The following is a 17,788-nucleotide window of genomic DNA, read 5'->3' on the forward strand; positions in this document are numbered from 1 at the left end:
ACATCCTTGTAAATTTCCTCTGCACCCTTTCTACGGCTTCCACATCCTTCCTGTAGTGAGGTGACCAGAACTGAGCACAGTACTCCAAGTGGGGTCTGACCAGGGTCCTATACAGCTGCAACATTACCTCTCAGCTCCTAAATTCAATTCCACGATTGATGAAGGTTAATACACCATACGCCTTCTTGACCACAGAGTCAACCTGCGCAGCTGCTTTGAGCGTCCTATGTACTCAGACCCCAAGATCCCTCTGATCCTCAAATGCTCTCTTTGTCCTATTCATCCCTCCCTGACTCTCTTTCCAACTATGAAATAATTTGTTTTCTGTCTGCCCCAGTCTTGACAAAAGATCTTTGACCATGAAACATGAATTGTTTCTCTTTCTGCAGATACTGCCTGACCTACTGAGTGTTTCCAGCATGACTGCAAGACTCATTGGATGTGATCCTGCTAGGAGCAGTGAAGGACACTTTGTTAAACTGGTTAGACTAGAATTGCGGGTTTTCTACAACCATAAGTTAAGTGCTGGTTAGTAGCCAGGAAAGTTCAAGGGCTGCTTTAATCCTGCTGTAAGACTAATGAATGGTCCACTTGTATGATAAGGTGGGCTTTTGACCTCACAATCTACCTTGTTGTGGCCTTGTACCATATTGTCCACCCGCATTGTGCTTTCTCTGTATCTGCAACACTTGTTCGGCATCCTCCCCTTGTACTACCTCAACATACCAATCCGATGAAACGATCTGCATGGATGGCATGCCAAACAAAGTTTTTCACTGTACAGGTGAGAATAATAAACCAATTTAACAAAAAGGAGCAGGAATAGAAAGGTCTTTCTCGGTTGGTTGTGAGATTTCTTTAAGAAAGCAAGGTTACAGGCCCTTCCAGCCCAACGAGCCCACACCACCCAATTACATGCAAGTGACCAATTAGCCTACTATGAAACCAGAGCACCCAGAGATAATCCACGCAGCCACGGGGAGAATGTGCACCTTACAGACAGTGGGGGCAATTGAATCCGGATTACTGGGGCTGTAAAGCATTAGGCTAACTGTTATGTAACCATGCCACCCTAGGGATCAATGCTTGGGCTGCAAGGCTTCACAATCTATATCAATGTTTTATCTGGGAGGATAAAAGTAACATTTCCAAGTTTTCTGATGATATGAAATGAAGTGGGAATACAAGTTATGGAGAGGATGCAAAGAGACTTCAAGGGGATATGGGCAAGCTGAGTGATTAGTCAACAACATCGCCAATAGAGTCCAATGTGAAAAACAGGCTAAGTTATCCACAATAAAATCAAATGTTGAATATGACCAGATTAAAGAAAGAAATTAAAACAAAAATATGTATTAAAACATACCTCTAAATCTTCAAAGAAAATCAATGACAGATTCCACAGTTTCAATGACAGTAGGATTAATTGGTGGTAATTGGGAACTGCTACACCATTAAATGTACTCTTTTTTTGTAATGTTTAATCTTAATATATATAGTGCAACCAGTAAAGGAGCTTCACTACATTTGAATGGGATCTATTCAGTAAGGTTTCATTTTGAAGGGACAATGTATCTGGAGAGGACCTTCTGCATATTTACTGTTAACTGAGATTGCGCCCTTATGGCAGCTTACTTTTGGATTTTATTTATTTATTGAGGTACAGCGCAGAAGAGGCCTTTCCAGCCTTTTGAGTTCCGCCACCCAGCATTCCCTCCTACCCTAAGCACAGGGCAACTTACAATGGCCGATTAGACTTACCAACCAGTACATCTTTGGACTCTGGGAGGAAACCAGAGCACTTGGAGGAAACACATGCGGTCATGGGGAGAACGTACAAACTCCTTACAGGCAATATTGGGAACTTAACCCGTGTATAACTGACAGTTTCTTTCTAACCTCATTCTAACTTACCCTGCTCTAGATGTAAAATAATAACATAAAATATGATATAACCGATGATGAAGAGTCCTGATGAAGGGTCTCAGCCGGAAACATTGACTGTTTACTTTTTTCCGTAGAAGATGTCTGGCTGGCTGAGTTCCTCCAGCATTTTGTGTGTGTTGCTTGGATTTCCAGCATTTCATCTTAATCAATAAACGTTCTGCTTAAATCCTAAATATTCAACAAAAACCTTTCAATAATAATCAATTTGATGTAATTTTAATTTCAAATCAACGTGTCTTCAGAATTTCTGTGCCAATATTCACAATGTTGACGGAGACATGCTCCTTATAACAGTAAATTCCGTCCACAACTGAAGTGTAAATGACAGGTGTTAATTATGTTGCTCCTGGAAACATGCTCTCGGAATGACAGTTAAGTGTCAACACAGGACCCCTCAAATGTCAAATGCATTAATTCACCACTCTGTCAATTGAATAGCTGGTGATTCTGTGTCATTTTAGTTTGGGGAGGATGGAGGTGGGGAGAAACAAAACCCCTTTGTCTGCCAGCGGACAATGTCAGAAGGTCACAGTGTATTGTGCAGGCAGCAAAATAGTTAACTGTTTCATTGAAAATATAACATGAAAAGAAGTGTTTTGTCCACAGGGAACAAAAGTGCTGTGTTCCTTAATTTTGTCTATCTTAAGCAGATTATTCTGTGTCATACATTGAATGAATACAAATGGAACTATCGGAGCTCTTGCAGCAGTTAATGTACAAGGCTTGACTCAAGGATTTTTTGCTTGATTTCTTTTGAATTGATAGATGAAAACTACAGTCCATTCTGACAAAAAAGACACTGTTGCAAGCTGTTGTGTTATGATTGAGAAATATGCTATGATTAAAAAAACACCAATTTCTAGTGAAGGTAAATCTGTTCAGTAGTTGCCAATATAAAATACACCAGCTCTTAAAATTATTAAGACACGTGTATTTATATACCATTTTTATGCCTTATGGATGTCACAAAGCACTTCACAAATATCTTATATTTGTATTGCAGTCTGAGGATAATGCTGCATGATCAAGGCTCAGGTCTATAATTCACAATAATATATCATTCATCAGAAAAAAGAGGTGAAGAAAATTTCACAAACAGACAAGAGTAAAAACAAGAAATGCTGTAAATACATGGAAGGTTTCTGTTAGTAAATAGAAAGCCAAAAACGACGATGATATTTTGAAGAGCAACTTTTTAGTCAGCCTTGATAACTGGAGTTAACCAACAGAATCAAGCAAAGGCAAGAGTAGAAAAAAGCAGGTTGCATTCAAGCCAAGAGAGTGCTGTGCCCTGTCACCAAGTGGTGTATAAGACATTAATAGCCAAATGTAAGCCAGCAAAAAGATAAACATGGGCAGATAATAAACAAAAGCTATCTCAGCATAGATGACAATTGTCAGCTCTCAAAGGTCACCCAAGACTGATCTGTTTGTCTCCCTGAACTTATATGTGTGTGAATGATATGTGTACAATATAGACTTGATTTTCTCCAAAAGTCAGCCCAAGGCATTCATCATATTTGTGGAGGTAGATTCACTGGGGTCATGTGAACCTACTCTAAATGGGTCATACAGTAGCTTTAATGACAAATTCTGCAAAAAGTATATTTTCAACTATAGTGGAATCTGGTTAATTGAACCACTGATTAATTGGGGGAGCCACTTATTTTGAACAAAAACATATCAAGAAAATTGCCAAAATTCCCTTTGTTTATTTGCCCTCTCAAGTGCATATAACTGATCCCTTGAGATGTTGCACAAAGGAGGAGGGAGTATACCCCCAATGCCCTGATCAATATTTATCCTACTCTCAACACCTTTTGTGATTATCTGGTTATCATGTTATATATGTGAAAGTTTGCTATGTAGAATTTGGCTGCCATGTTTCCTACATACAACAGTGATATTACTTGCTATGAGGCACCCTCGTGAATTCATTGAAGCCACTACGTACATGGATGACTTTCCTTACTTATGCACTGCCTTCATTGTAGTAAGATATTCTTAGGTGCTTTACTGCAGCACTGGAAATAAAATGTAAACAGTCATATAATTGGATAGGTAGTCAGTGATAGGTTTTATGTGGAATCCCGAAGGAAGAATGGGATTCTAAAAAAGGGTAATATAGGGGAAACTAGGTAAAATAAAGGGTAATAAAATAAAATTCTAGGATTTTGACAACTGAAGGTATGACCACCAATTATGAAGTCATCAATACTAGGGATTCATATGAAATTTTTAAATCCGAGCATAATATCACAGGGAACTATTTCATATCAACAAGAATAATGGTAGTAGGTGAGGAAGCTTGCTGTGAAATTGGACCTAGCAGCAGAAATTTGGAACAGCCTCTTTACATTCATGGAGGTGACAATTGTTCTTCACTGTGTTCAATAATCAAATCCACAATTAACTAATGGTATGGATGTATTTCTCATTTCAAGATAACTTGAACTTTATTTTATGAAATAAAATTATCTGTTGTTGAACTTATGACATACTTAGATTTCCCAATTATACACGTGAATCACATAGGTCTCTCATGGCCAGCCACTCTTAGGGGTGATGTCCATGCATAAACATAAACATAAGGAAACCAGAAATTAGCACCAGTATCAGCTTCCTTTTTCAGTATCAGCTTTTAAGTTTGTAATTTCATTTATTATTGTCATATGTCTCAAGGTACAGTGAAAAACTTTGTTTTGCATGCCATCCATACAGATCATTTCATCACATCAGAACATTGAGGCAGTACAAGAAAAAAAATGACAAAATATAGAATAAAATGTAACAGTTACAGAGAAAGTGCAGGGCGGTAGACAGTAAGGAGCAAAAAGGCCATAACGAGAGCAATTGTGAAGTCAAGAATCCATCTAAATGTACAAAGGAACTTTTCAGTTGTCTGGAGCTCAGGATCAGAAGTAGTCCTTGTCCATGGTGGTACAGGCTTTCAGGAATTTTTATCTTCTGCCCAATGGGAAGGGCGAGAAGCAGAAATGTCTGAGGTCAGAAGGGCCTTTGATTACGTTGGCTGCTTTATCAAGGTAGGGAGAGCAGTTCAATGGTGCTTCTATAGAAATTGGTGAGGGTCAAAGGGGACGTGCCAATTTTATTTTCAGCCTCCTGTAGAATTAGAGGTGCTGGTGCACTTCTTGGTCATTGCATCTACACAGGTGGACCTGGACAGACTGCTGATGATGTTTACACTGAGAAACTTGAAGTTCTCAATCCTCTTGACCTCAGAACCATTGATGTAAATAGGAACATATACAAACCATCCCCACCCCTGCCCCAGTAAGGCCAATGATCAACTCTTTTGTCAACAGAAGATGCAAGTTTGCTGTCATGACATCATGTCACTAGGTTTACACCTCCTCATATGCCTTAAATTACTTTAGCCTTTTCAGCTTTTTTTAACTTCCTTGGGAATTACACATTAATGGAAATCTGTATACTGGTGGAAAGAGAAATTGAGCACATGCAAAGCTTTTATTTTTGCTTTAGCAGAGCAACAGTCTTGGGGTGATGATTAGACTTGGCACATTAATACCAAATGACTATTAATATCCATAGCTCAATGCAAAATATAGATCTTGCACAACGATGCATAATAAAAATGAAATGTCAACCTTCTCATACAGTTTCTAAATGTTTTTGGAGACTTGGCATAAGTTCTCAGAGACTAAAATATAAACCATTCATCTTTAACCATTCTTCTATTTTCCAGTCATTTAACTGATGAGGAAACTTTGTAGCAACATTGCAAATCAAACATCAGAAATTTGATACAGGCAAGGGAGTTATCAAACTCATATCCCATCCATCACAAATCTAACTACTTCCATCTTTATTATGATACCCTACTTCACCCTATCTATTGCGAAATCTCTAACCATGCCTGTCATCTCCAGGTTGATTATTTTAATGCTCTTCTAAAGAGCCTCTACTCTCTTCAATGTGCAGTATCTTTATTGTAATTCCTATCTACTTCTATATAAATTCATGTCATGTCAGATTCATCAGAAAGTATCTTAAACGATACTTTGATAATAGTTTTGAAATCATCTAATGACAGGAGAGTCAATATTTTACATTATTTTTAGTTGTCTAGAGGTTCACACTACATGTACTCCATAAGTTATTGGTTTCTAAACAATCTTGCAAATTCATCTGATGAGAATCTAATTACTTTATCAGTAGGTACTGAGCCACCTTATGTTAGGATCAATAGATAATGCTGAGTCCTGGTAAAGGCTTGTGACACTTGTTTTCACAGATAGCCAATACTTAATGCACCATCAAAATTTTCCCATTGGTTTTTATCACCTATTGCCTCAGTGTATGCTCTTTTTCCTTGTTCCTTTTGATTTAAATATCTAATTTCCTCCCCACCCTCTCCAAATGAATGTATAAGATATTGCTTGTAACGCTGATGAAGGGTGATATACTAATTTAACAAAGAGCAAAATAGCATTAAATCTGAAAAATACCAGTGTGTGCTGATTATAAATAACATACAATGGATAATCTGCAGTACTTTAGATAAGAAGTTAATTTTAACATCTCTAAATCTGAGTAGTCAGTTGTTATACAAGGGGTGATTGATAAGTTTGTGGCCTAAGGTAGAAGGAGTCAATTTTAGAAAACCGAGCACATTTATTTTTCAACATAGTCCCCTCCGACATTTACACACTTAGTCCAGCGGTTGTGGAGAATACGAATCCCTTCTTTGTAGAAGTGATCCAAGACGCTGACTTCTACAAAGAAGGGATCAGTATGCTCCACGACCGCTGGACTAAGTGCGTAAATGTAGGGAAAATAAATGTGCTAGGTTTTCTAAAATTGTCTCCTCCTACCTTAGGCCACAGACTTATCAATCACCCCTTGTATTTCCATGCAATTAGTTGTTTTTTTAAAAAAATTACACCAAGTTAGTTTTCCTCATGTAGTCACTCTTAAATGGTTTGGCACCAGGGGCAGGGTTCAGTGATGGTAAATCAGTAATCAGGTTGGGAGTATAATTGGCATTCAGGGGTCCATGTGGTTTCAGTTGATTGGTTTGATTACCAGTCAGAAAGTGGTCAGGAGATGAGATGGTGTTGGTGAGGGTGAATGGCTAGGAAAGTATTGCTAGTCAAATCCAGATATGTGATCATTAGCTGAGGCATGAGTGTAGACAATATCTTGGAGGTCACTTACTGCTCTCTATAAATCAGTACTGCTATTGTTACATGTACCAAGATACAGTGAAAAGCTTGTCTTGCATACTGTTTGCACAGATCAAAGTCATGGCACAGTACATTGCGGTTGAACAGGGTCGAACAATAACAATGCAGAATAAAGTGTAAAAGCTACAGAGAAAGTGCAGGTAAACATTAAAGTGCAAGATAATAACTAGGTGGTTTGTGAGGTCAAGAGCCCATGTTATCTCACACAATGTCTGTTCAAGAGTCTTATAACAGTTGGTTAGAATCTGGCCTTGAGCCTGATGCTTTCAGGCTTTTGTATCTTCCGTCAAATGGGAGGGGGAGGAGAGGAATGTCCAGCGTGGGTGAGATCTTTGACTAGTCTGTGGGGCAGAGAGTTACTTTCAAAGCAGCAGATGTGGGTTAGTTATCAGATGGGGATGTTGACATACAGCAGTATGATTATTTGAAAATTTAAAAATTGTTAACCAAGAGTGACACTGGATACCACCAATGCATTGCTAGAACCCTCACATGTAAGCACATCAGAGGTGTTGAAGACCTGAAGCAATAGTCACATCCTTTGCAATCCATGTGTGAATCTTTGGTTTTCAATTACGTGATGTAAATTCAAACTGCATAATGCATGTAACCATGACAACGCAATCTAAGCATAAATGTGGTAAATCAGCACCACCCCACATCCCTGTAACCAGGTGATCACTGAATATTACTTTTTATTGTTAAAGTGCATTTATGTATTCACCCCAGTAACGTTAAAATAGCTGCCATGACTTTAAGAGAAAACTGTGATGCCATTATGCACATACAGAGTAGACAAAACAGTTACAATGTTCTAGAAAGAACATCAAGACTAGGATCTGCTTATCCCAGATTTTCGCGAGTAAGATATTGGTGCTGGATGGCGTGGTTATGCAAAGTTCCTTATCGACCTAGTAACATGACCGAGGAGAATTCATTTCAGGGTCTAGCCTATATGTGTGTGGAAGTTAAGCACGTGTGTGCCAAAGTGAGTATTATACATCATAATTAAGATGAGATGTACTTATTCATATTTTTGATGTTGTGTATAACGTACAGGGTTGGTGTGATTCTAACGTTTGTATTGTTTTTTTAGAATTCCTGCTACCGTATTAGTTTTGTATATTTTGTTTTATGTATATTTCATACTGTGTGTGTAACTATTTGATACACAAGTGTGTGGACCGAAATTAAACTGAGATTGTAACAGCAGGAACTGTGTTTATTAATTAATTTTGTTGTTTTTATTTTGATAGCCTCTTTCTGCATTAAAACATCTAAATCAGATAAAGAAATTAAAAACCCAAAAAGTTGTGTTGTCCATGTGTGTATTTTTGCTCGGCTAAAAAAAATCTCTCTGATGATTTTACTTTCTATTAGTCTACTGCAGTGACACTGAAACTTCTACTGAGCTCTCTGTGGACACAACTGTATGCTGTATGCACCATTTCACAACACAATAATTAGCACCCACAAGCTTTTGGCTCCTGATGACCATCAACTGCTTCAGTGAAAGCTATAATTGATTTACAGTGTAAAAAAAGCACAAAGCTACCCAGACAGCCGTGAGTATCACACTGTTGGAAATGGAACAGAAAAGCATGACTGTCTGACTGTAGAACACGCCAATGTATCAGAGACACAGAGAAAACAGCTTCCCTTATGGAACAAAGGGGCATTTGGCTGAGGGCAAATTTAACAGTTAGTAGAGCACATGTTGAAGTGTACATTATCCTTCCTCTTTTGAGTGCACTTCCAAAATAGATCTTTGGTTAAGTCTACCTGCAGACATGTTTAACTAAGTATATAAGGCAATATCAAAGGGGGCGGGACAAATTTTTTTCTGTTTCAAAGTAAATTTTTTCCTGATTTGTATAACATAAATTGTTGCTGAGAAACTGAACATATCATTGCAGCGACTATGCAAGCATCAACTCCTCTCAGGTGAAATCTGTAACAATAACATGCCTCACATCTGAGGCCAGTACAAGCTCTGCAGGCACGTTCACCCCACAAATCAGCCTTCTTTGTGTGGGATTTCAATCAATGTCAACAGAGGAACAACTTGTCAACAGCCAATGTCCCACCCAATTTCAGGATCAGAACAATAAGCAGACAGAGATAGTCGTCTCCTGTTTCTGAATTAGATTTGAAATTTCATTTCAGAGTCGAAGGAATAGACTCTTAACCTACTATAGCCTGAATGTCACCCCCATCTCCAAACCCCCATCAATTAGCATAATATTTCTAAGGGTGCCAATCAAACTTCAAAGTGTCAAATTATTAAAATATAAAACAATATCAGTCATTTCCTAAGGGATTTTCTGACACGTAGTTAGAGATATAGATAAAACACCTAATCTACAACTCTCCTCACAAAACACCAATTAAGCACTAAGCTCAGACCTGTAATTAATGACTCTTTATTAAATTGTAAAGGTAATGTTAATTTCTTTGCATCAGAACACAAATGTAAATTGACTTTTTTAAATTGCTCAATAATTCTAGTCTTTTTTATTCAGTATCAAACATAAATTGCTGAAAAATAAAATGCATTATTCATATAATGTGCCAAAGTATCAACACCAAAAATCATTAGATCAGAGAGCAAACACCCCTTACTCTAATCCCACAACGGATTTTACAGATACATTTACCAACCTTGTGTTAGCTGCATTCAAAGGGTTGACAGGACAGAGAGAGCACTATAATGAGACCAGCCAGCATCCTCCTCCAGCATAGCTCCCCAGTGGGACACTGGGATCAGTGAATGTGCATTTTAATTCTAACTTCTGAGAGCAACCTTCCTGCACCAATACATTTCAATTTCCCAGAACAACAGTGCTGATCATCCTCCAAATGAGTTCAATTCTTTGAAGTTCAAACAGTGGGCCAAACTCCATTAACAACGTGGCCTGAAATTGCCCCGATTCTGTCAAGGATGGATATAAACCTAACCCGAAAGTACAATAACAGCATGGTAACCTAATACTTTATTCAATATCTGCCCATTATAAACCCATTTTTACCACTGACTAAACAATGTGATTGCTTTATTTTGTGACTGAAAATGTTTAAAAGTGTTAATAGTTCTGTAGTATAGTCAATATCCATTACATAGCTAAAATAACCTACCTTTGATAAGCCACCTACTTCCAAATAGAAACAGATGATGAATATATTCCATGTGACCCATAGAGCTGTCCAGACAGCATACTGGAGAAATAAAAGAAAGGAGTGTAAGATTATATGCACACACACATTTGAGAAAGAACATCAATAAATTCAATAGCAGCTGCAGGTGCAGACTATAATAATTATTCAGATTACACAGATACTCGACTTTTCCCACACATGGTAATTGCAATGTTAATACTGCAATATTAAATTGAATTAGAGTTAATAATGATATTGTGCTGATGGAACAATATTACTGAAAATGCAATTCAAAAGAGTGTAAATTCAATTCAAAAGAGTGTAAAACTATTATGGAAAACATTATTTTCAATCATTATTGGACCATTGTCTGCATTTTTATACTTCCATCAATCAAAAATTATTGAACCAGCCCAAAATAGATTTAAATTCAAAATATTCATATTATCATCCAATGATTTATAACTATGCTGCTAGTCTAGTTTCAAAATGACAGATGTATCACTACTTACTCCAAATGTGGTCATGTTCTCGTTCTGTCCCACGTTATGCACTTTGGTCATTGTATTAAAAAGCTGCACGTTCAGAAACTAATTCTGTGGCATAGAAATTGTGACCTGTATTGGTCTGATTCACATTTGGCTACTTTAATAAAACACTAGGCAATAAGTTTAAGAGAAATTAGGATGAAGGAATTAAATTAAATTAAAAAGTGTCAACTGTAGTATGTGCCTGATCTTGATCATTTATTTTAATGCTCATTAGGAATAGATGATACAAAATACTGCAATCTTAAAATAAGAGTTATGAATATTGTAGGTAGGACTAATGTTTCACCATGAAGCAATGTTCGCAAAGCATTCAGATGGGTATATGAACCAGCAGGAAGAAGGGATATAGATCATGTGTAGGCAGTTTGTATTGGAATCAGAACCGGGTTTAGTATCACTGGCAGACGTAGTGAAATATGTTGTTTTGCAGCAGCAGTACACTGGAATACATAATAAAAAGCTATTAATTACAATAATATGTATAGATGTAATTAAATAAGTAGTGCAAAAAGAGAGCAAAAAAATGAAACAAAAGTGAGGTAGTATACATTGGTTTGTTGTCCATTCAGAAATCTGATGGCAGAGAGGAAGAAGCTGTCCCTTAAATGTTGAGTGTCTGTCTTCAGGCTCCTGTACCTCGTCCTTGATTGATAGCAATGAGAAGAGGGCATATCCTGAGTGATGAGGGTCCTTAATGATGGAGATGTCCTCAATGCTGGAGATGCTAGAGCCTATGATGGAGCTGGCTGATTTTGCCACTTTCTGTGGTTTTTTCCAATCCTGTGGCCCTTCTATACCAGATGGTGATGCAATCAGTTAGAATGGTCTCCATGGTACATCTGTCGAAATTTTCAAGAGTCCTTGATCACATACCAGATCTTCTCAAGCTACTCATAAAATATAGCCACTGTTGTGCCTTCTTTGAAATTGCATCAATATGGTGGGCCAAGGATAAATCTTCAGAGATGATGACACCCAGGATCCTGAAACTGCTCACCCTTTCCACTGCTGATCCCTCAACAAGGACTGAAGTGCGTTCCTGCAACTTCCCCTCACTGAAGTTCACAATCAATTCCTTGGTCTTAATGATGTTGAGTGCAAGGTTTTTGTTTCAACACCACTTAACCAAATGATCCAACTCACTCCCGTATGCATTGTCTTCACCATCTGAAATTCTGCCAACCATAGTTGTGTCATTTCCAAAGCTTATACTCACACAGTCATATGTGCAGAGAGAGTAGAGCAGTGCGCTAAGAATGCATCCTTGAGGTGCACCAGTGTTGATTGTTAATGAGGAGATGTTATTTCCAATCTGCACTGGCTGTGTTCTCCCAACGAGGAAGTCAAAGAGTCAGCTGCAGAGGGAAGTACAGAGGTACAGATATCGGAACTTGTTAATTAGTACCAAAGGTATGATGGCGTTGAATGCTGAATTGTAATTAATAAACTACAGCCTGATGTAGGTATTGCTATCGTCTAGGTTCAAAGTTCAAAGGTCAAAATAAATTTATTATCAAAGTACATGTATGTTGCCATATACAACCCTGAGTTTCATTTTCTTGTGGGCATTCACAGTAAATAAAAAGAAACACAATAGAATCAATGAAAGACAGCTCCAAACAAGATGGACAAAAAACCAATGTGCAAAAGACAATCAACTCTATAAGTACAAAAAGCAAAAGAAATAAATAAGCAAAAAATATTGAGGACATGAGCTGAACAATGACAGTGAATACATAGGTTACAGGAACATTTTAGTGTTGGGTGAGTGAAGTTATCACCTTTGGTTCAATAGCCTGATGGTTGAGGACCAATAACTATTCCTCAAACTGGTGGTGTGGGTCCTGAGGCGCCTGTACCTTCTTCTTGATAGCAACAGCAAGAAGAGAGCATGCCCTGGGTGGTAGGAGTCCGTGATGATGGATGCTGCTTTCTTGTAATAGTGCTCCTTGCAGATGAGCACAACAGCTTTACCCATGATGGACTAGGCTTTATCTATTTCTTTTTGTAGGGTGTTCCGTTTAAGGGCATTGGTGTTTCCATAAACATGAGAAAATCTGCAAATGCTGGAAATCCAAGTAACAGACACAAACTGCGAGATGAACTCAGCAGGCCAGGCAACATCTATGGAAAAGAGTAAAATGTTGACATTTTGGGCCAAGGCACTTCATCACTTCTGTACTGGACCCAGGACTGATCCTCTGAAATTATAACACCAAAGAATTTAATGTTTCTGACCCTGTCCACCTTTGATCCCCTGATGAGGACTGGCTCATAGTCCTCTGGTTTCCTCTTCTTGAAATCAATAATCAGCTCCTTGGTCTTGCTGACATTGGGTGAGAAACTATTGTTATGACACCACTCAGCTCCCATTCAAATAATGACAAAGCTGTTGTCAGCAAAATTAAGTATATCTTTGGAGCTGTGCTTACCTCACAGTGAGTAGAGCAGGTAGTTAAGCACACAGCCTTGGGGTGCATCTGTGTTGATGGTAATTGTTGAGGAGATGTTGTTGCCAGTCCAAACTTACTGGGGTCTGCAAGTGAGGAAATCGAGGAGGTATTGAGGCCAAGGTCTTGGAGCTTATTGATTAGTTTTAGGGGATGCTACTACTGCATGCCGAGCTGTAGTCAATGAGGAATGTCCTAATGTATGCATCTTCACTGTTCAGATGTTCCACGGTTGAGTTAAGAGCCAATGAAATGGCATCTGCTGCAGATCTGTTGTGAGGGCAGGCAAGTTGGAGAGAATCCAAGTTGCTTCTCGGACAGGAGTTGATGTGTTTCATCACCAACCTCTCAAAGTACCTCACCACAGCGAATGCACAGTAAGTGTCACTGGGCAATCGTCATTGAGGCATGTTACCAAGTTCCTCTTAGGCACCAGTATAATTGAAGCCTGTCTGAAGTAGGTGGGTAACTCAGGCTGCCAAAGCAAGAGTTAAAGATATCAACGAACATTCCAGGTGGTTGATCAGTACAGGTCTTTAATTCTCAGCCAGGTACCCCTCTGGGCTGGGTGATTGCCATGGGTTCACCCTCCGTTAGCCTCAGAGACTGAAATTACAGGGTCATCGGTAGCTATAGGAGTTTGTGAAGGTGCCTCTATGTTTTGATAGTCAAACGAGCATAAAAGCATTGAGATCATGTGGAATCAAAACTTTGTCACCTGTGTCACTTGGTTTCACTTTGTAGGAGGTGATAACATTCAACCCCTGCCACAGCATCCTTCTGTGATTCAAGTTTGGTCTGGAATTACCTCTGCTGGTATGCAAACTGTGGTCAGGAGGAGGCGGAGTGAGATTCTGTCTGCAATAGACCCTTTGTGGCAAGAAAAAAATTGCCGTGCAGCCAGGTCCTTGCTTAAGCATGAACTGATTCTGGCCATCACCAACCTCTCAAAAAACTTCATCACAGCAGAAGTGAATGCAACTGGGTGATAGTCATTTAGCTCAGCCTGATCTTCTTGTGCACTGGTCACTCTTTTAGAGCAGTTGGGAAACTCAGAACACTCCAGCTAGTTGGTTTTCAGTTACCTACCAGGTTCATCATCAGGGCCTGATGCCTTCATGGCCATTGTGAGCTGAAGTGCTTGATCCTATGCTGTACTGTTCTATGCTCTATGAACTGAAGAAGTGCAGGACAAGAGTTCATAATTTTCAATCATTTCTAAAACTTTAAAAAAACATAGAGTCAATGCGAATTTTGGAGAAATGTTCAGAGCTGAATGTTCAAGAAATAAAATTGAAATGTCTAAACTTTTAAAATCTTATTTGTGCGCACTGTGGTTAAAAACAATTAACTCACAACTACAGAATGGCTGAGTAATTTCATCTCACATCAGAACATTCCTGGGCAATTGTAACATGGTAAGATTTATTATGGGTCCTCTCTGCATGTGACCTGGATACACATGGAGAAAGCCATGCAATAGAATGATTGTAAATAACATGAAATGCATGATTTGACAACACATGTACAGAAGTATTCTGCCTTATGAGGCCCATAAATGATGGGCTTTGTACACTAAACTGACCTTAACTGGGGAGATGAAGCTAAATTAGTAGCTATTAAAGGAGTCTGACTTTACTTTGCCCACTGCTAGGGGCTATGTATATCGGTCTACTAGATTCTTATTTAAGTGTTTCTTAATGCCTCCTCTCACAATAGCACTTCCCTGATACCAATAATCTCAGGGACCCCAACTGCATATCTAACCAAACATGTTATTGTCATTAGCTTGTCAATGGCACCTTTGCCCCTTAATCTCTGACTGGCTTCCCACCAGCTGGTTAACTCCAAGTCAATCTCTGTCAAATCAACCCTGCATCCACAACTTATAACCCGCAACCACCAGTCTGACTGCCCACCAAATCCCATTTTATCTCCATTGAGAGTTAACCTCCAATCAAGCTTGAGCAGTTCCAACAGCAATGCTACTTTAGCCATGCACCAAGTTCCAGCTCCGTGATGGAGAAAAAAAAGTTCCTTGAAGTGTACAAAGTCTGTTCTGATGCAAGTGACACCATGGGCCTTATGCCTGATAAACTATCATTGCCATAGGGCTCATACAAAACAGGAACATCTCCACCCTTCCACATACCGCACATAATCGTTGTACCTTTTCCAGGACTGTTGCATTTCTAGCTCCATGCCTTACACCAGTTCAGAACAAATCAAGTGCTTTGCAACAAACGAATTACTTTTGAAATTAAGTCACTGCTATTTTTAAGTACACATCATGCTAATCAATGTACTGTATTTATGAACAAAGACAGTGCAATGAATGACCAGTTTTTCAATTTGATAGACTTAATTAAAGAATAATTTTTTTGCCAGGCCTCTGGGAAATCACACCCCTTCTTCCAAAAGGTCCCAAGTGTATTTGTTTTAATTGGAGCGTGCTTTAAAATTACTGTTAAGTAAAACATATGGAAACTCTTTGCACATGTACATAACTCTCTTCTAATCCACTGAAGTCTAAATGTATAGTGATATAGAAATGTGTCTGTAGAAATAGTCATATAGAAGTGTGTCTGCAAATCATGTCAGAATAAAAAGTTTAAAGGAATATATATAATATTTGTGTATTTGAGTATTCATGTGCAAAGTAATCACTTCTGACAAGAGAACTAACTCTTGCTGATATTCATTGTTATTTGCATTATCAAATCCCCACCTTCAATATCCTAGGAGACACCTGTAGCTAAACTGAACCATTATAGTTTGTGTTGACACATGGCCAAGTGTTTAAGGCGTTGGTCTAGTGATTTGAAGGTCGCTAGTTCGAGCCTCAGCTAAGGCAGTGTATTGTGTCCTTGAGCAAGGCAGACATTGCTCTGCAACGACACCTGTGTCAAGCTGTATCGGCCCTTACCCTTCCCTTGGACAACATCGGTGGCATGGAGAGGGGAGACTTGCAGCACTGGCAAGTCTCATACAACCCATACAACCCCCTGAAAACTTTCCAAGGCCCATGGTCTCTCGAGACTAACAGATGCCTATCATTATAGTTTAGTTATACAAACAGGGCAGAGGCTGGATTTTTTTTGGTAGGTGACTCATCTCCTAACTTTCTTTAGTCTTCCCATCATTTTCAATGGATAAGACAGAAGTATATTTGAATTTTTTTCTTCCCTGGATAAACAGTGTCACCAACACAAAAAACAAAATGACACTATCCATAATAAAAGTTTGCTTAATCAGCATCTCATCAAACTACAGTAATTACAGTAATCCCTCTACTATTAGTTTCCTGATTGAAATGCACATGGTTTACAAAATGCATTACAACTTTCTGAAGATTCTTCACCTATGATCTCTACCAAATAGAAAGAAAGATAGGACCACCACCAGTAATATATGAAGAGTGCTTGATGGCTAGAATTCAGAAGAATAAGGGGTGACCGCGTTGAAACCTATTGAATGGTAAAAGGCCTTGATAGAGTTGATGTGGAAAGGATGTTGCCTATGGTGGGAGAGTCTGACCAGAAGACATAGTCTCAGAATAAAGGGGCATCCTTTTAGAATGGAGATGAGAAGGAATTTCTTTAGCTAAAAGGTGGTGAATCTGTGGAATTCTTTGCCACAGGCAGCTGAGGAGGTTAAGACTTTATTTATCCTAAGGCAGAGGTTGATAGATTCTTGATTGGCCAGGGCATGAAGGGATAGAGGGAAAAGGAAGGAGACTGGGGCTGAGAGTAAAGTTGGATCAGCCATGATGAAATAGCAGAGCAGACATGATGGTCCAAATGGCCTAATTCTGCTCCTATATCTTATGGTCTTATGGTCTTACATTTCAAGGCCCAGTGAGACTGCATCTGAAATATTATTATAGATCTGGTTTCCCTGACAAAGGAATGGTATGCTTGTAATAGAGGGAGTGCAGCACAGGATTTTGAATTTGATTTTTAGGATACTATGCTTGGTGTACAAGGAGAGGTTCAGCGGATTGGGCCTGAACTCTCGAGTCCAGGAGAATGAGTGCTGGTATCATTGAAACGTTTAATATCTGTACAGGGCTTGTCATGGTAGATGCAGTGACAATCCAATCCCTGGTTGGGCTAGAGAGAGATCAAAAGAAACTTCTTCACTGAAAGTATAGGAATTTCTGGAATCATCTACTCAAGAGGACTATAGAAGATAATCACTGAAACAAGATCAATAGATTTTGGGATATTAAACAAATTAAGGGATACGGGGTTTTTTTTTGCAGGAAAGTAGCAATGAGGTAAAAAATTAACTATGATTGACTGGCAGAGCACACCAGGGGCTAAATGGCCCACTCTTGCTTCTATTTCTTCTGTACTTAAAATATTGGAGCTATCTAGGGGGATAGTGCTGACTCAGGGATACACATGTCAATAAAATAACTTACCATATGGTGGAAACAAGGCACAGGAAGAGG

The 17,788-nt window shown here is 38.8% G+C and overlaps 1 protein-coding gene across 2 annotated transcripts in view; it reads right to left on the reverse strand.

Moving 5' to 3' along the window:
• Positions 1-17,788, reverse strand: part of LOC140736078 (sodium/potassium-transporting ATPase subunit beta-1-interacting protein 3-like) — a 194,794-nt gene that overhangs the window by 95,298 nt on the left and 81,708 nt on the right. For both annotated transcript variants that reach the window (XM_073061817.1, XM_073061816.1), the window contains exon 3: positions 10,311-10,391. In XM_073061817.1, coding sequence (XP_072917918.1) covers positions 10,311-10,391 — 81 coding nt within the window. The remainder of the gene's footprint in view (positions 1-10,310; positions 10,392-17,788) is intronic.

This window comes from Hemitrygon akajei, chromosome 11, assembly GCF_048418815.1.
Source record: "Hemitrygon akajei chromosome 11, sHemAka1.3, whole genome shotgun sequence".
Taxonomy (NCBI): domain Eukaryota; kingdom Metazoa; phylum Chordata; class Chondrichthyes; order Myliobatiformes; family Dasyatidae; genus Hemitrygon; species Hemitrygon akajei.